The sequence below is a fragment of the Octopus bimaculoides genome, chromosome 25 (genome assembly GCF_046866305.1).
Source record: "Octopus bimaculoides isolate indiv1 chromosome 25, ASM4686630v1, whole genome shotgun sequence".
Taxonomy (NCBI): Eukaryota; Metazoa; Mollusca; class Cephalopoda; order Octopoda; family Octopodidae; genus Octopus; species Octopus bimaculoides.
The window spans coordinates 740740-760398 of record NC_142952.1 but is presented as its reverse complement, the minus strand read 5'-3'; the positions used below and the strand labels follow the sequence as shown (position 1 = coordinate 760398).

Sequence of the window (19659 nt, the reverse complement as noted above, 5' to 3'; positions counted from 1 at the left end):
GAGGAGGAGTTCAGCACCTAAAACGGAGCAACAACAGAAGAAACATAAAGTGGGGTGGGGGAGTGGACCAATCAATAACGACAAATAGAAGCAATACGCCGTTGGGATCACCGAAGAAAAATGCCACAAGCAGAACAGCAACACCAAGCAAACATACAGACTTAGAATCACACAAACATAGTCTCACAGGCACATAAACACAGAAATATAGACAGACAGACAAACACCTGATAACACAGAGTTACAGAAACATAAAAACAGACACACAAGACGTACACAGAAACAAATTTTTTTTAGTGACATATACGACCCCAAAACTGGAGAGGAAAATAACGAAAATGAAATGGATTATTAGGGTGAATCTTTCAGAGGGATATGATAAGGATATGAGATGTATTTTGATGGAGGAAGGAAATTATAGAACTCTGAAAGAAGCTTTTCCTTCAGATGTAAATCCACTGGGGTCCGTGGTGAGTATTGAACCCAGCGCCCCAGTGGTGAATTATGAAGACATTAAAAGTGACATAAAATGGTAAGTTGAGATTATACTTTTAAAGAACTGCTAAAGACTCCTTGTTTGAAATAATTGAAATCACGTAATCATCCCGTAGCGGGGCCAGGGTGACCGTTTCACGTTCATCGTAAAATTTCATTTTATTCATTTTTCATGTGTTAATTGTCCCCTCCTTGTGGGCAATAAAAAACGACCAATTTATTCTTAGCGCAAGTTTCTTGTCGTTTGAACATTTTGCCAGTGTTTCCTGTGTCCTGTGTCATTTGTTGAATCGTTGCAGTGAGTTGAGGTTGTTTTGCGATTGTTTTTGTTGAGAAACTGTTTACTGCTTCGTTGAAGCAGTTTGTATCACCGGCGGTGTCACCATAAAAGTTCGCCGATGTAACGGGAAGAAACGAAACTCCTATAAACACAGAGAAAAGTAACCTGCAAAGATTCATGTCAATGCTAAAAAAGGAGGGGACCGAAATTGAAGTGGCCCCTCCGGAAGAAACAACAGACCGAGTCAACAGAAGTGTTTTGTATAAAACCGAGGAGAAATGTCTCAGACCTATTTGGTCTGATATCACATACATTAACCTTAGTAAAAGATTTGGAACGGTTCAAGTGAGGTTTAAGTCGGAGGAAGTAGCCAGGCGGTACTCCTCGGAGACCTTAAGAACGGAGGAGGTGGTTCTTCTTCCCGTATATATGGGAAGAAGAACATCAAAAGTGAAAATCAAGAACATCCCTCCGGAAGCCGATGCTACCTGTTTAGTGGCAGCTATCACGATGGGACTGGAGGACAAAATAACTATTCTCCAGGCCTCAGTAGAAAAGGAAGAAAACTGGAAGAGATAACGCCTGATAATGTTAATACCAGCAGAAGTCCCAGCCCTCGAAGAGACAGCAGAAATTATAAATGTCAGCGGAGAAGAAAGATTAATAGTATTTGTAGATGGAAGAAAACCAAGGTGTTTTAACTGCGGTTTAAAGGGCCACATAAGGTCGGAGTGCAAACCAAAAGAAAAAGAAGAAATAACAACTGAAACATCAACACCAACAGAAGAGGGCGAAGATAAAGACAGAGAGGAGGGGTGGTCGACTGTTTAAAAAAACAAAACAAAAAAACACGGACTGCCCCTACTAAACTTAAATTAAAAAAGAAGAAAGAAAAAGAAAATACGTATATGACCATTAAGGCAACAAACAATAGACTCATTAACCGTTTGGCAGCTATTTCATTTGCCAAACGTGTTGAAAAGACCCCATCAAAAGACTTTTTTATTTATAAAATCGGCCGGAAGGATTACGGACGGATAAAGTCCGAATTGTTTCACAGCGTAGGCTCCTTCGGTGGATTTTTCTCCATATATTTACGAGGGCCTCCGTCCAAATACCCCACGAGCCCGGGAAAAGGAGAAAGAAAACGAGAACGAAGGAACCTCGAACCACTGATGCAAAGGTAAGCAATGTTGAACATTCATGGAGGTTGTTTAAATGTGCGTGGCTGGTGTCAAGCTGGAAGCAAGGTCGCTTCCTTAATGACATCAGGTCGCGTAATTTGGATGTTATTGTTGCTACAGAGACCCGGTTAAGGGGGCCAAGAGATCTGCTACCCCTGTTGAATGGCTACGAGAGTTTTTTCTCTCCAGGCTGTCCTTCTGGTGGTGGGGGGGTCCTATTAAAAAGAAACCGGGTTTCTGAGAAAAAGTTAATTTTTGCTGATCCAGAAGGTAGGCTGGTCGTTATGGACTTGACGTTCAGCTGTGGTAAGATTATCAGACTGGTTGCAATTTATGCACCCACGACAACCGGGCAAAGCGAGTATTTTCGGAACCTGGAGAAGTTTCTCGGTACATCACATTCTTTAGTTGTGCTAGGAGATTATAACACAATCTACGAGGCACGCGTAGATTGTGTTGGCTCGTGTTCTGGTAGGAAAGGTAGCCCTTGCTTCCAGGAACTGCTAAGTCGCTTTGAGCTAGCAGATCCATACAAGCTGGAATTTCCGAACGCTCCATTGTGGACATGGTCAAACAACGACGGATCTTCCAGATCGTACCTAGATAGAGTGCTAATTAAAAAAAACAAACAGATAGGAATATAGCTAGGTATCCACAGTTTCACCTGGTCAGCTACAGTGATCATAAAATGGTCACTTGTAAGCTTGACATAGATAAGCTATATAATAGAGGCTCCGGCTACTGGAAACTTAATACGTCCCTTTTGGCGATTAAGGAGTACAGAGACCGGATGAATTTACTGATTCAAAGGGCATTAACCGGGTCCATTATTAATAATATTTGGTGGAATGCCCTCAAGCGAGCCATTAAATTCGTGTCTATTAGTTATAGCATAGGTTTAGTGGCTTGAGAGTCTAGGAGGGAATCAGTATTAGTTAAGGACTTAGAGGAAGCTATGAGACTGGCTCTGCGGCTCAGGTGACCAGCACCTCGAAGCTAAACACATGGGTTGCATTGTCAGACTTCGTGCAGTGGGTTGTGAGGGAATCAAGGCCGCAGGATCGGCTCGAGTGGTGGAAGCCCAACGTGGTAATGATGCCACAATCCGATCATAACAAGTGATGGGTGATAAGATAAGGTCACTTGGGTAAGGAATGACCATTGCTTCTTTTCTCTTTTAAGAATGCTTGTTGTTCTTGTTCTTGTTTCCCATTCACATCTTTACCATAATGGGGCCGTAACAAAATCCGATGATAGGTATAGACGCAAATCTATCTAATTACTTGTCTCCTTCTAAAATCAAGCATAAACTTGGCGATCGGTCGACTTACAACACCGTTCTTCGCCTTGAGTTTACTTGGTAGTGTTTGTTAACTTGAAAACAAGGTCAAGGTGAGCTCTGATTGGCTGTATGTAAATGAGTTTATCACTGGGGTCCGGAACTCCAGTGGGGAAAAAATTTCGCCAGTTTGTGCCGGTCGCCGTCGAGAAGTGAGGTGTTCTCTGACTCCGCACTATCGATTCCCTCCGCTAAATCGGAATAATGGCGGCCCGTCTGAGAAATGAGCCTCGCGAGGTGGAGTGGCTGCGACACCATCACAGTCACGACCACGGGATGCAGTTGGACATGCTCTTTGTTCTGGGGTGTGCAGCCCATTGCTCCCTCCCCCTCCATCTTCGACCACTTACTTCCGCCCGCCGCTTTTTTTTCTTTTCTACTCTTTCTTTGTATTTAAATGTTATTAATAAAATATCTAATAAATGTTTACAGGGAGAGAAAAAAACTCAATTATTGGGGTTCGACGTAATCATCCACCCTCCACCCGTTTCTCGCCCACCCTCCGCCCGTTCCTCATCCATCCTCCACCCGTTCTTCATCCCCAGGCCATGTGTGCTTATACTTGAAACAGTTTAAAGAAGATGGGTTGACAGAATCGTTAGAGCGCCGGACAACTTGTCTTGCGGAATTTCTACGGGCTCTTTACGTTCTGAGTTCAAATTCCGCCGAGGTCAACTTTGCCTTTCATCCTTCTGGGGGTCAGTAAAATAAAATACCAGTGAAACAGAAGAGTTAATAAATATAACCCACTAATTCCTCCCCACTCCCACTCCTCAAATTGTTAGCCTTGTGTCTGTAGTAGTAGTAGTAGTAGTGGTGATGGTAGATGAAAGAAAATTACGTTAAAGGAAAATGACGCTCAAAGATTCAGATTAGAGAGAGAGAGAGAGAGAGAGAGAGAGAAAGAGAAAGAGAGCGAGCTTGGCTGTCTTTCACATAAAACTAATAATGTTGAGATACGAACAGGAATTCCTGGTGAAGTTAAGACATAACAAAACCGTTCTCCAGACGCCTCTGCCTTGCATTTAAATCTGGCGTATAAGTTATAAAGGATTGGAATATCGCGTTCCTGCATGAGGCTGTTTGTTGAAGTAAAGCAAAACTGCTAAATTTGAATTCATTAACAGAACAACAAGCAAGGAACAAACTATATATCGACAAAAAACATAAAACGGTAAACAGAAAAATGCGAAAACAATCAAATGAAAAACAGTTACGGATTATCAAAACCATCTAGAAGTTGAATAATAAACAACTAATCTTTATATATAAATATATATATATATAATTTGAATGATAGAGAGAGGGGGGAATATATATATATATATATATATATATATATAGACATATAAACACATTTAGTTTTTAAACTTAAAAACAAAAACAAAATAAGAGACACACACACTTATATAAAATAAAAGACAACAGTATGAATAACAGTGGCACCTCCCATGCTGGAACAGACTTCGAAAGTCACAAGAGAAATTCTCGAAATAAACGGTCATCGAAACGAAGCTCAAATCAGTATTTCTTTAAAGATTCGAAAAAAAACAACGAAGTCCCCCCAAATCTTTGCGGTACACACCAGAATGTCAACCAACAAAATCAAAAACGAAGAGACAATATGAAAATTCAAATGAACGAATATTTCCCAAATTCTGCGCATAATATTCAAACAATGCCAATATATTCTTCTCCTGCATCAAACGAGGGAATGCTTTCACCAGTCATGGAGTTTGCCAATTCCATGACCCCGCCGACACACACAGCGCCTCCTGCCGGAGACCAAATGATGATGAACCCCAATCAAGTGATTACCTATTCTGCCCCTGGTCAGTGGATCCAGCAAACTACATTACTGCCAAACCAGTCGACCCTGCCCGTACAACATTATCATATGGCTCCTGCAACCATTAACAGTCCGCCGTTTTACCCGCATTCTATTTCTAACCCTAATGCTATGAGTTACATGCATTCATGTGGTGATTCTCTTCCACCCCAGAAATCAATGTCGGTGCCAGCCATGCAGAGTTATAAAATGGAACAAAGAAGACAACAATCTCTCATCCAGATAGTTAATCCGAACACCGGTGAAGATATTTCAAAAGAGATATTGACTAATCGAATGGATGAAGATTTACAGGAATTGGATTCGTTCAGAGACAATCAAATAAATTTACTGGCAAAAGTAACAGAAACAACAACAACACATGAATCTCAGAATCCGGTTCCAGGTGTAATGGTTCCATATCTAATCCATCCGATCCATTTGCAAGAGGTTAATCCAGTGCAGCAGATAATGTTTGAATCTCACATACCTCTCTCACATACAAGTGAAAACATTCAAGAGCAATCTACGACTCAAACACCAATTGAAATGTTCGACGAAGAACAGGAGAAACCTATCAATTGTAATAACGGAAATATTTCGGTTCAAACAGTTATTGGTACCGTAAAAGAAGATCCGGTCCATCGACCAGCTTTGCCGCAGTCAGAGAACATGATGAAAACTGTGTCAACGGAAAATCAGTCGACGCAAGAAAGTAGCGAAATGCTACCTAATAAAATTGTGGATCCTGTCGAAGAATTTGTCAGTCAAAATACAGTTGAGAATGAAACGCTGGCACCAGAAGAAGTCAATTCAGTACAGCGGCACAATCAGGTTTCTATAGTGTATCCAGTTCTAAATAAATGTCACAGTAAAATGTCACAGACAAATGCTATGGATACAAGCACTGCAGCTCCAGCATCTCGTACCGAAAGCCATCCCATTGAATCTAATTCAGTTGAACAACCGTTTCAGGGTGGCCTGCCATCGTACGCTGAGATGACCCAACATCAAATCCCTTCTATGACCCCTTTACAAGTGACTCAAGTTCAAACTCCGCTTCTACCAGCCGTTTCGGACCCTAACCAATTACAAACACGCCAGCCAGTTGTTGCATACCTACCTGTTGTATTTTATTTAGAGGGAACAATTCCAAATGGAGATCCCATCGCAGGACCCCGTTCGTTCCAAGGGTCTGCCCACCCCCAGCCTCTATCTGCACACGGCGCAAAACCAACACAAGGCATTCAAGTGGATATCTAAAAAAAAAAAAAAAGAAAGAAAAGAAACAAAAACGGATGTAATATTTCGCAAATTGCTTATTTTCAGTTTATAATGAACTAATCAAAATTTAAGAAAGAAAGAGAGAACGAAAGAAAGAGTGAATGGAAAGGAGGGAAGACTAAAAGCTTTTTCACGGCAACGGAGCAGAATTTCGAATCCTGAGGATAACGTTTGGAGAAAAAAATTTAGTTTGTAACAGAGGATTAGACCGTAAAAAGATATCGGAGCAGGGAAGACGGAATTTTCAATTGAAACCTTTTTTTTTACCCTTGTTGACTCGTTCGAGATGTTTCTTGACATTTATGAAACACATTTTTTTTTTTTTAATTATTTTGAAAATTATTTTAAACAAGGAACATAGCTTTGAAGTACCATAGCTTTAAATGAGAAATGACAATCTTATAAGAGATGCATGTCTGTAAGAGAAAGGGAAAAATCAGGAAAAACTATATCGACAGAAGAAGAAAAAAAAGCCATTTTTGTGTAAATTTGGAACATATTTATTGTTGGGATGTTTTTGTGCATTTTTTATTTTTAATTTTTGTTTCTTTTATTTTTCTATTTTTTTTTGCATAAACCTGAATATTTTAGTGACATTTTTATTTTTCTCAAAGAAATTCTCAAGATTATTATTATTGTTGTTGTTGTTGTTATACTGCGGTATAAAATTGCAATGGAAAATAAAGTTAATTCGATATTATATATTTATAAATTTTGAAAGGGTTATAAAAATCTAAATTGTCAAAAAAAAAAAAGAGAAATATTAATTAACGGCTGTTAATTAGTGACTTCGAAGGTTTCCTAGTTTACCGTTTTTGATGATTTACTTATACTAAGATTTAAGGTTCAAATTAAACTCAGTGTTCCGTTTTTATTGTTGCTTAAGCTTCCAGGTGAGCCCTGTCTGAGCAGAAACATTTATGGTCAAAGACGTTCCACTTGTGACCATCACATCTTTGATTCAGACAGCACATCTAGGAACATATTCAATCCAATATCTTTGCTTTTTGTTGCGTTTTAAACCCAAATCAGCTGATCTCGTAGACTTTCTTTGAGCAGACAAACTTATGGCCGAAGACGTTCCACAACTGGCCATCCCATCTTTTATTCATAACACATTTCTGTGGTTATATTATCCAAAGTGTCCTTCCTTGTTATTATTGTTTCCATTCTTGCTGTTTAACCCCAGGTCAATTCCAATCCAATCACCTCTGATCTGAGCAGACGAATCAATGGCCAGACATTCCATCTGTGACCGTCCCGTTTTTAAAATTCTTACACTGTACATCTAAGACTACATTATTTAATGTGTCCGCCCTTACTGTTGTTACTATTGATGTTTGACCCCAGGTTAGCATTGGGCCCTGTGAATGGATTTGGTATACGGAGATTGAAAGAAACCTGTGTGTGTGTTTGTGCCCCATCATCGCTTGACAACCGGTGTTGATGTGTTTACGCCCCCATAACATAGCGGTTCGGCAAAAGAGATCAGCAAAATAAGTGTGTGTGTGTGCGCGCGCATGTATATTATATATATATATATACAATATGTGTGTGTGTTTGCTCCTCCGCCATCGCAACCGGAATTGGTTTGTTTACGTACCCGTAAATTAACGGTTCGGCAAAAGAAACTAATGGAATTAAGTACCAGGCTTAAAAATAAATACTGCGGTCGATTTGTTCAACTAAACCTTCCAAGGTGATGCCCTAGCATGGCCGCAGTCCAATGACTGAAACAATTCAAGGATAGTCTCATATTTCAAAGGAGGGAATTAATCCGACTAAAGTGACTCTGGTACTTGACTAGGTACTTTATTTTATCGACCTCAAATGGACAAAAGGCAAACTTAATTTCGGCTGGATTTGAACCCAAATCGTAAAGAGCAGAAGAAATACCGCCATGTATTTTGTTCCACTCACTAACGGTTCTGCCACTCCATTTTCGTATTGCACTCTCTCTCTCTTTATTGAACTGCTGAGAAAGGACCAACCCCACCACCTTTTAGCTTCATCATTCATAAACGTGCCGACAGAATTTCATGAACATCAGATATCCTTTATTCTTCTCTTCCCGCGATTCTCACGTGGATGACAATATACTTGAAATATAAATAAAAACTATCATTTCACTTAGAAGCGTCCGTCCAGGATAAGACGTTGGACTAAGATGTCGGCAAACGGAATTAAGACTGAATCAGCGATCTGACCAGAAACTATTTTGACACAATCATCTCATTATTTCTAGAATTTGATTGATTTTGTCTTACTGTGTTCTTCCAACGAACTTTTAATGAAATATTCTCTGTATTTAGGCCGCTTCGAACTATATCTTTAATATTTCTACATTTGACTGGCATGACACAAAATAAATAAATAAATGGCGTTTCGATTTATTTTAAATATCCCGAACATTTCTGCTATTTATTTACCAAACTTTGACATCAAACCATCGCAATATAATAAATATTATTCTATGCTGTTATTTTTCTCACCAAGCCAGAGTCATCGCTATATATCGTATCCATCACTATAATAATCCTTCGATCTGCTAGAAGGGGAAGCCATATCTCCGTAAAAATCAAACCCCAAAGGAAAGACACAATATAGTTTTCTAGATGTACCATGCCTGAAATAAAAGACGACGTAATGATCATGGCTGGAATTTTTTAATCATAGATTTATTCAGAAAACTGCCTCCACCGCAATTAAGTGTAATATTGAATCAAAATCTCCGGATTAAGTTTTTTCTGTTTTGATAAAAAATATTTACAGATTATTGCTCCCCCGCCCCCGTTGTTTCTTCAAAAAACTCTTATGGAACAATGGAAGTAATCTGTATTTAATAACGGTTTCAAATTTTGGCACAAGGTCAACAATTCGGGGTGGGTTGAGGGTCAGTCGATTATATTGATGACAGTCTTTGGTTGCTAGTCTGTTTTATCATCGCTAAAAAGGGGGTGGGGGTGGCAGAGCTAACCCAGGCGGGATTGGAACACAGAACGTAAAGAAATACCGCGAGATATTTTTCCGACGCTCTACCTATTCTGCCAACTCGCCGCTTTATTTATATTTGATAACGAAGGCGTTATATAACACTTTTTCCAATTTGTATCCAAGTAATGTGAGAGATGAAACTTTCAGTTTATGGCTGAACTCGTGGTCAGGGTCTCCAGCTCACGATCACAAGATCGTGGGTTCGATTCCTGAGCAGGGTGGTGCCTTTCAAGCAAATGTGTCTTTGTTCTTGATAGACTTTTGATGTTATTATTATTATTGATTATTAATACCAGTATTAAGGAAGGATAGGAAAATATTAGATTTATAAGCCCTAAAACTTACTCCATAGTTGTCCACGGGCATATGGCGTAGTGGTTAAGAGCGCGAGCTACTAACCCCAAGATTCCGAGTTCGATTCCAGGCAGTGACCGGAATAATAATAATAATAATAATAATAACATCGAAAAATAAAGAAATACCACAAGACATTTATTATTAAATCTGTATTTGTTGTTAAACTAATCTTTGGTTCCGTTTTCTGTTACATTACTGTTACATCCATCTGTTAGTAAATCTGTGGACACATCTGTTCTTGTTCCTGTTGTTATATCTTTTGTTATATCTGCTGTTAGACCTGTTATTGTAATTGTTGCTAGATCTGTTGTTGCATCTGTTGTGACATCCATTGTTGATTTTGTTGTCACATTTATTGTGATATCTGTTGTCAACCCTGTTATATCTGGTGTTACGTCTGTGTGACATTTGTTGTTATATCTTTGTTAAATCTGTTGCTAAACCTGTTATGACATCTGTTGTTGAATCTGTGACATCTGTTTCTTTGGCATCAGCTGAGCAAATATCTTCAACTGCAATCTGTAGAAGATAATGGATACTGCAATAAATTATACATTATCAAGAAACGTACGAACATCACACAATTTCATTTCCTTAGTCTTAAATATTCAACCTTTTCAGGGATAATTGTTTGTTATTAATAGTTAAATCACACAGTTTGCAATATAAATTTATAGGGGTTCATACAGATAGGCAAAGGGAGAGCGAGAGAGATCCCTATGAGAGGAGTATTGGGGGGGGGGGAAAGAATAGAATACAACAGCAATCATACCTTTTTCACAGCAACAATTCCATAACAGCGAGGAGATGTGACAGGGTCAAAGAGTTGTAAGAGAGAGACGTCTTTGATGGATTCCTAATGAGAGAATATGAAGGAAGACCTGGGTTTAAACAATGATAAAACCACATACTACAGTGCATCATCATCATCAACATCATTCTATTGCCCTAAGTAGATTGTCCCACAGGAACTTCCAATTGTCCTAATATAGTAGAGTACAGTATAATACACTATTGTAAAACACAACAGAGTACAGGAGAAGATTCACTGGATATTGTTGTCTTAGATACACAACTGTTTTAAGCACACTCACCTGTTCCAGGAGGTAATAAATGCGGTCCAGTGTGATGAGTGCTTCAATACATGGGGCCAAGGCAGACTTTACTTGGTAAAAAGCAGCAAGTTTCTTTTTGTCCTCTTCATATTTTACCAAATAATTCTGAACCATTTCTTCAGAGATCTGAAAATTAAGAAATAAGGGAAGACATAAACATACTCACAAAGACAAACACACACACACACACACACACATGCACACTACAGCTGACCATACCACTGCAGTCTTCTCTCTTACACAAAACAGCTGATTTCTCCAATCAAATAATTCAATAAAGAAATCAATGAAATATTATTGATGTTGATGTCCAAATTGCTGTTAAAAGACAATCAATTGGAGGCTGAAGATAGTTAATTGATCAGATACCAAACAAATGATGGTAAAAGACTTCTTCAATGAAATAAAGTGGAAAAAAATACACACAGAGAGAAAAAGTATAAATAACCTTTTCAGAAGAACCGTCCAATTTCTGGAAAGCCATTTTTACATAATCATAAAATGAAGAACATTTGCTGGCTAATTTTCTTAATTTGATGGAATTCTTCAAAGAATTTTGTTCCTGCATGGATAAGGTATCAATGAAGATCTTCTGGAGGAGTGCTCGTTGGAATAGAGATTCTCCTATTAACTGAAAAAAAAAAAAAAAAAATCCAGGAAACGTAATTGAAGAATTTGACAAACTTAAGGTAATTATGGATTATTAACGAACGTGCATTGACTGGATGTAGCTGGGCAAAAACTCTCCGTAGACATCTTGCTGGAGTCATCTGTTGGAGAAGCGTTCGGAAGGGCATCCAGCTGTAGAAACACTGCCAGATCAGACTGGAGCCCGGTGCAGCCTCCTGGCTCCCCAGACCCCGGTTGAACTGTCCAACCCATGCCAGCATGAAAAACGGACGTTAAACGATGATGATGATGATGATATATGTATATGTATATACAGAGAGGGAGTGAGAGGAAAAGTATGTCTATGAGTGTGTGTGCACACACATGCACACACACATATGCACACATACCTTGCTAGAAGATATGATCCTGTTCACAGACTGGCAGGCCAGATTTTTTGTATTTTGACCCAAATGAAACTTCATCTTCCTCAGAATGGAACTGACAGGGAAACCAGGTATACTTTGAGCAGCACCTTAGAAATAATAATAAAAACAGTTTATGGACTTGTTTTTGAAAGATTCCTGATGTGGAATCACGTGTTGAAACAGATATTGTTTTGTTTCAGGATGGTCATTCTTTCTTTATTTTTTTTTTGCCAAACAAATACATGCCATTGTATATGTTTGTTCTCCACTTTAGAATGAACTAAACTGAACAGGAGGAGACACATGGGATGGAGAACCACTGAAGATGTCACTGGATGTCCAGATAATGGACATAAAATAAGAACAATAATAAGTCTGAAGTGAAAAGCGAATATATATATAGTGCGTGTGTTTATTTGGCAAGAATATAAAAAGTGACCATCTCGAGGACAATAATAAAAATAGTCCTAAATGAGTAATATCAAACAAATACACACACACACAATATATATATATATATATATATATATATGACACTCTGCCAAGATTCTACCAAGGTGAACTTTGCCTTTCATTGTTGTTGTTGTCACCATCGTCATTTACCTTGAGTTAAGTAATCGAGTAGCACCCTGCCCACTTGTGCTTCTTGTAGAAAGAACTATTATTATTATTAAAGTAAAAACAAACATAATGAATAAAATTGCAGGACTAACCGTTGGGATCAAATTCCTCTGTTAAAAGATGATAACAGCAAGAGACATTACAGAGGAGATGAGCTGCAGGATTCTGAGAGAAGAACCGAAGAGCTGTTGGGCAGAGATTGCCACAAGTATGGAGGCCTGCGACAAGCAGTTTCCTGCTGCCACACTGGGAAGTGGCGTTGGCTTCACATTTGTCATGTTCTGCAATCAACTGTAAGATATTGGTGTCAGAGTTTACATATGTGGTAAATGGACAATAAAACCCTCTCGGTTCCTTCTCAGTGGTTGTTGCAACAAATTTCTGAAGATTACCACAGTCACCACTGTTATTATTCTGACTCTGGATTTTCAGAGATTCTTCTTCATTTGGAACTGGTCGGTTGTGATAAGAATTTTGGTTAATGGTAAATTTTTTAATAAGTCCTGACCACTGTTTTTTCAAAATCTTTGCTCTCTTATTCGCTCCTGATGTATTCTGATCAGCAGAATCAATACCAAAGACTTTTAAATTGTAATTGAATGCAAGTTGGGTTCCAAGGTAGCCTTTGCCACTGCCTAAGTCAACAACCTGTGGTATGAGTAAAAGAATAAAATTACATTATCAAAATGAGAGAAAATTCTAAAACAAAAAAATATGATAAACTTAATTTTTGTATTTGTTTTGCAAGAGTCTTGATGTGAACTTGTGTTGTTGAAATAGATTTTGTAGTATCTTGGGAGGGTAATTTTTCCAATAATAAACACATGCACTGAATTTATTTAACTTCTTTTACTATTATTATTCAATTAGAATATCATTTAACTAACTAATCAAGAGTTTGATTAATCTTTCAGTCAATCAATCAATATTTTGACTTTATATATATATGTATGTATATATGGATTTTAACACAGGGAGATGGAATGAACAGGCTTCAATCGAGAGGATGTGTGCCTACATCCTCTGCATTTGAAGCCTGTCCAGCTGCAGAAAAACCTGCTTCGACAAATTCCATCTGACCCATGTAAGCATGGAAAAGTGGACGCTACACGATGATGATGATTGCTGTTGCTGCTGCTGATGTGTAACAGGCTTCTGAACAGTTTCCTTTCTCAAATTCCACTCACATGAAGCAATAATAAAAGACACCTGACTAAGCTGACCTAAAGTGGGTTTGAACTTGGAACCATGTGGCCTACAAGGGGAACCTCTTAACCACCTAGTCAGCCATAGTTCAACTTACTTTACATATTCCAAAGTGTTGACACAGTGAGTGGCACAACTGTGCCATAACAGCCACTTCATGGGATTTCTGTTTCGACATGAAATCCTTAACAAATGGTGTTTTGTCTTCAGTCAGTTGATATTTCATCTTGAGATCTTCAATGGCAGTTAATACAGCAAGCTGAGGGAGAGTATTTTCATGGGCAGATTTGATAAATTCTTCAAGATTATTGTGGTTCCATTTCAAAGTTTTGCATTCCAGGTTGGCAAGTCTTAAATTGTTTCCTTTGATGCCTGAAGGAATAAACAGAACAAAGGAAAGCATTTACGTAACAAGTGAATGGAATTAGTGAAAAACAATGGGAAGGGACTCATAAGACTCTAGGCAGACTCATCAGCAACGGGTGAAATATCGCTAAGTATTCAGTCGAGCGTGCTAACAATTCTGGCAGCTCACCACCTCAAATAATAATAATAATAATGGCTTCAAATTTTGCTACAAGGGCAGCCATTTTGGGGGAGGGGATGTATTGATTACATCGACCTCAATGTTTCACAGGTACTTAATTTATCGACCCTGAAAGGATGAAAGGCAAAGTCAACCTTGGTGGAATTTGAACTCAGAATGTAACAGCAGACAGAATACTGCTAAGCATTTCACCTGACGTGGTAACGATTCTGCCAGCCCAAAACCAAGATCATAGACATTGCCATACCTGGGGATGTATGCGTAAATGACAAAGAGCTCGAAAAGATGGAGAAATACAGACTACTAAAAGACAAAATTGCAAGAATGTGTGTAATGAGGAGAGTAACTGTTATTCCAGGAGTTGTAGGAGAGCACCACCAACCAGGTTTGAGAAAGATGTCAGAGAAATTGGGAATTGACATGAGAGCAGAGCAGGTCCCCGAAACTGCTCTGCTGGGGACAGCTAGGATTTTGAGATTGGTGCTTAGGTGCTTAGTGTCTTAACATTCAGGTACCAAAGCTTATGATTTGCAGAAAGAGATCCTGTGAGGCCTCTGACAACAGGTTGGTATCTGCTCTCACAGAATCAACCAGAGAAAGTAAGACCAAGAAGTCTGAGGAGTAAAATAACAACAACAACAACAATGGCAATAAGAAAAAGAGAGATGGTAGGTGGGATGAGAAAGCAGATGATGATGATGATGATGATGACAATGACCACCATAATTGAGAAAGAGGAAGGAGGAAGATGACGAGGGAAGAGGATGAGTACAAGAAAGAGAAAGAAGAGGAGGAAGGAGATGAAAGTAGACAAGATTTGAGAGTACAAACCAAGTGGGATGTGATCCTCAAGTGTTGTACTCTGAGTGGACTGTGGTGGCCAATGCACAGCACCTGAAGGCAATAGTAGAAGCTGGTCATTAGAGAGATGCAACAGTTGCCCCTGGATGGCAGCTGGTATGTATGTGTTCCACTGGTCTTTGGTAATGAAATCTGATGTGTGGCTGTCAACCAAGGGGAGATATGGAGTTAAGAAATCAACAAGTTGTAGCAAACATTTCTCTACATGAAATTTGTATTCACATCTTTTTGAGTGTTTGTTCAATTTACACGTTTGTGTGTGTGTGTTTGCATTACACATCTCCCTCTGTGTTTCATTTCTTTCTGTATTTGTGTTACACAATTCTGTGAGTTTATTGGTTTTGAAATTTGGAACATCGTTTCTCGTTTCAGTCATATTTCTTTCAAGAGAAAGATAAAAGAAAGAAAAAAAAAAGGAATGAATTAAAAATATGTCAATTGCTGATTTCTAATATAAACACAAGAACAAAATCTATTGTATGAGTGGGCACAGATGTGGCTATGTGGTAAAATGCTTGTTTCCCAACCACAAGGTTTCAGGTTCAGTCCCAGTGTATGGTACTTTGGGTAAGTGTCTTCCACTACAGCACCAGGTCAACCAAAGCCTTGTGAATAAATTTGGTAGACAGAAACTGAAAGAAGCCTACGACAGTATTTGCTGTCAGGGCTCTCTTAGCTTAACGGTACAGAGTGCTTTGCCAGAATTTGAGAGGTACAGGGTTCGATTCCTTGTGGAAGCTTGCTGGCCACTTTTTTCCATCTTATAAGGGTATTTACCCAATTTTCCAAGATGTCTTCACAGTCGTCTTGTGTTTGAGAATTCCTTTATTTTCTGTAGAATATATATATATAAACATACATATACATATGTGTGTATGTGTACAAATGATCGTTCAGGCGAAAAACTAGCAACAAAGGGAATCATCCGATTTTTCCAAATATTATTCTTTCTCTCGAGTGTAACGTTAATTGTACACCCATACATAAACGTCGTTGTTGAGTGAAGGGGACTTGAAAGTCCCTTTGCGTTCTTTCCTGCCAACTGGTGCTGTTGTACCGAGAGCACTCAGCAGAGAAACTTCGGTATTTGTAGAAGGATTTCCCAAGAATATCAGTTTTTTTTTAAACCGGGTCTCCGGTGACAGGGGATGGGATCTAAATTCATAAGACGTTGGACTCTAACATTAAGCCAATGCACTACCCTGGACCGGAATTTTATTTATCGATCGCTAAATCTGACAAGCAAAATTGATCTGAGTGGGCTTTGAATACACTTACTTCAAAGATGTACATGTTCAGCAAGTTACTTTATCTAAGATCGTACGTAGCAATTAAAACCATTTAGAAAATGAGGCGGTCATTTGGAAAAAACACGATTTAATGTTACAATCACTTTCATTTTATTTTTGTCAAAGCAGTTTTACGAATATATCAAGACTCACGTAAATATTTATATCACCATATTCTTCTCTAAACATCTTTTAGTGAAACTGTTTGCTTCGATCAAAATTTCTAGAAATAAAAACACGTGAAAACCGTAAACAAACTTGGAACCGGATATTGGTTGAGCTCTAAACCGCAGTAAATATTTAACTTGAAAATATCGTCTTACATTCACTGCAGCTTACAAATTCTTGATCGGAATTATGGCTTGGTTTTATTTAAAAATTTATTTAATGTAAATTTTGTTTAGAATTTAAGATTTAATATAGATATGATGTTTTATTATCATTTTTTTCACACTAAAACGCAAGTTATTTATTTGCTGGAGCAGGTCTAAGCTTTGAATATTAATCTTGGCTAGATCTCTTCTATATAGCGCGTAGTTCCGAGATCGATCCTTAGCATCTTAGACAAACATCTTCTTGCACGATTTTGGGTTGATCAATGTCTTGTAAGTGAAACTTGGAAGTGGAATCTACTAATATTTCTTCTTTGGTAATAAAGTTGATCGGTCGGTTGGTTTAACAGCACAAGATTGTTCTTGTGTGTTTAGTTGATTCCTCACTTCTGCAAGCATTCGGACCAGCTCTCCAGTTTGAGGATAACCTAAGAGCCAGGCTTTTCCCCCACCCCACTATTCTCCATGTTCTAGGGAAATATCTATTCTTGTCTGACCTAGCCATAAAAATATTTTCTCCAAAATTTATTGTGTAAAACTATGTAAGTTATCATCTTAAAATACGTCACCGTAATACCATTTAACCCTTTGTTGACTTTTACAACTTAATGAAAAAGGGCAGGACAGTTCCCGTGATTATTTATTTCAGGGCTCCCCATTGCTAATGGGAAGGAGTTATGTTAGTTGTAACAAACATATTTATCATTCTACAAAATTTGCTAACGCCCATTAGATGCACTCCAATATGCAGTGCTTAATCATGAGGTTCAGTGAGTTAATCTGGACACATTCTGTATTCTTGACTCATTTATTTAATGTGGCCTACATTATGTATAGAGCTTTAAGTAACAATTTCCCCATATCTTGCCCTCGAAGCCATACGAGTTTGATATCCTGGGACTATTAAAATTCAACCACTTCGCAGCATCACTTCACCCTTTGACAAGGAAGACAGAATCACAAAAAATAAAGTTCGACGGAGTTATCTCCCCATCAATATTTGGCGCACTCTTTTAATGGTTCTTCTTCTTCCGTAATCAACCAATGTCGTCCACAGACAGAACTGTCTACATTTAAAGGCTATATTTATTAACTCCATTAGCTAATAGTTTATTATCTTGATGCAAAGTCTTCTCAAGTCGTAGAAATTACGGAAGGAAATAATATCAACCATGAACAATCCCAGCAAACACTAACTGGAAACCACTTGGTCTCTTTCTCTCTTTTTTGTTATGTATTTATTTCCCCGAAGAAGTCGAAGTTGCGGAGAAGATTTGGTCTGTGATATATTTTTTTAAAAAAGACTATCCTTCTATTAAAGGATATCTTTATGTTGTTTGTTACTGGTGATCTGTCTTTATTATTATTATAACAAATGGATTATTGGTTATAAACATTGAACGAACAGCTGAGCCGAATGTAAGTGTTTATCAATAATGTTTTTTAATGCTTAATAATCTTTTTCTTTTCTTATAATTCTGTTCACATTTTGGATGCCTTTTAAGATAAGCGTCAGCATTTATCTTTGTAAAAGTAATGGATATAGGATTAAAAAACAAGAAAACAAAACAAACATCTTATTCGAATCGAGCGAAGTTCTAAGGCCAGTGGTTCCTTACCTTTTCATTACCAAGGACACTTTTTATTTAAATGAGTTTTCCCAGACCCCTTTTAATATGCTTATCCTTGTGTGTGTGTGCGTATATATATAAAACTTCGAATTCAGTTCACAGACCCCCCACCCCCACCACTGTTCTTGGCTTCAGCTGGTTATTCTCCGTCATACAACGAATTATTGTTGTTATTCAGTCGCAGACATTCCATCTGTGGCCGTCCTGTCTTTGCTTTTTAAAGGTAGCTCGGACTAAATTATCCAATATATCTTTCCCTATTTAAGACAGGAAATGGTGTAATTTCAAAGAGATTTAGCTATTTCTAGCAATCCGGACGATTGCATTTACCTTTTTCATTCCCATAATATATTGGGAATAAGGTTCTGTAAATATTGTACTACATCCTCAGAGCTTAAAAAAGTTTCGGCACACACACGCACACGTCTTATATATATATATATATATATATATATATATATATATATATATATATATATATATGTGTATGTGTATATGGGGTGGGGAAAAATAGTACCCGGGACAAAGTAACTTCTCATTTCTTGTTATTTTCACCCCACCCTACCTTTATATTTGTTTTAATTAAGTCAAATACTTGTTTCCATTTTTTTTTGGACTTAGCTGTCATTGTGTGAAGAAAATAAAAAGACTCCCATGATTTGTTGGTCAAAATGTATTTAAGGGAAACATGAACAACAAACCGTATTTCTTACCCTCAGAAGTAGCAAGGCTGGTATTAGGTAAGCATTCTTTTACTCTGTTTTATTTTTTAAATTCTTGTTTCAATCATGAAGAGTTTAGTCAATCAAATTTACCCCAGCATTTATTTATATTCAAGTCTGGTGTTTATTCTGTTTGTCTCTTTTGCTGAGGAAAAATATAATCATCCCCTGTGAGCGTACATGTATACATTTATGTGCTTTTCCTACAACATTAGAGCATTTTAGCTCTTATTTCTAGCAGATTTCCTGCAGCAAATAGGCTTCTCTGGAGGTCGTTTGATGGATTAAATAAATATTTGTTCTGATACAATAATCATTTTTAGTATACTTGCCTAATAATTTGTCAGCGAAAATGTTGCCCAGTCACAAAAATAGGTGCCATTTGTTGGCGTCTGTGCAGATCAGATTCATTTTAACCGAATGTGCACAGATAGGTGGTGCCAACAGTCAGTGGGAAAACAATTGGTTTTGGATGAATACACATTTATTTATTGAGAGAAGGTTGATTTGCCCAGCAATGTGGGACACAGTGTATAT

At 38.0% G+C, this 19659-nt stretch overlaps 2 protein-coding genes across 4 annotated transcripts in view; one reads left to right on the top strand and one right to left on the bottom strand.

Annotated features, from left to right (window-relative positions):
- The first annotated feature begins 895 nt into the window (after positions 1-895).
- Positions 896-19659, top strand: part of LOC106881083 (uncharacterized) — a 31929-nt gene continuing 13165 nt past the window's right edge. The window contains exons 1-2 of one of the 2 annotated variants that reach the window (XM_089341932.1): positions 896-1958; positions 19022-19140. In XM_089341932.1, the coding sequence (XP_089198058.1) occupies positions 19089-19140 (52 nt within the window). In that variant the 5' untranslated portion in view covers positions 896-1958; positions 19022-19088. Of the gene's footprint in view, positions 1959-17714; positions 18189-19021; positions 19141-19659 lie in introns of those variants that run through there. The other variant, XM_089341931.1, reaches the window with a different exon arrangement.
- LOC106881085 (putative methyltransferase-like protein 25) lies at positions 9876-16851 on the bottom strand. Of its 2 annotated transcripts, XM_014931305.3 has the most exons (9): positions 16591-16851; positions 15119-15528; positions 13838-14112; positions 12627-13182; positions 11896-12020; positions 11325-11507; positions 10856-11002; positions 10534-10617; positions 9876-10280 (listed from the first exon to the last, which is right to left on the bottom strand). In XM_014931305.3, exons 2-9 carry the CDS (start codon positions 15522-15524, stop codon positions 10176-10178), a joined length of 1881 nt encoding a protein of 626 aa, XP_014786791.1. In that variant the 5' UTR covers positions 15525-15528; positions 16591-16851; the 3' UTR covers positions 9876-10175. The 2 variants fall into 2 exon arrangements, with proteins under 2 accessions (XP_014786791.1, XP_089198059.1); XM_089341933.1 differs by lacking the exon at positions 15119-15528 and having other exon boundaries at positions 16591-16707.

Coding starts and splice junctions, on each gene's coding strand:
- LOC106881085 (XM_014931305.3), bottom strand. CDS start 15,524: ATGACTGAAACGAGAAACGATGTTCCAAATTTCAAAACCAATAAACTC. Junction 13,183..13,837: donor AACACTTTGGAATATGTAAA/GTAAGTTGAACT, acceptor CTCATACCACAG/GTTGTTGACTTAGGCAGTGG. Junction 10,281..10,533: donor GAATTGTTGCTGTGAAAAAG/GTATGATTGCTG, acceptor TATCTTCTACAG/ATTGCAGTTGAAGATATTTG.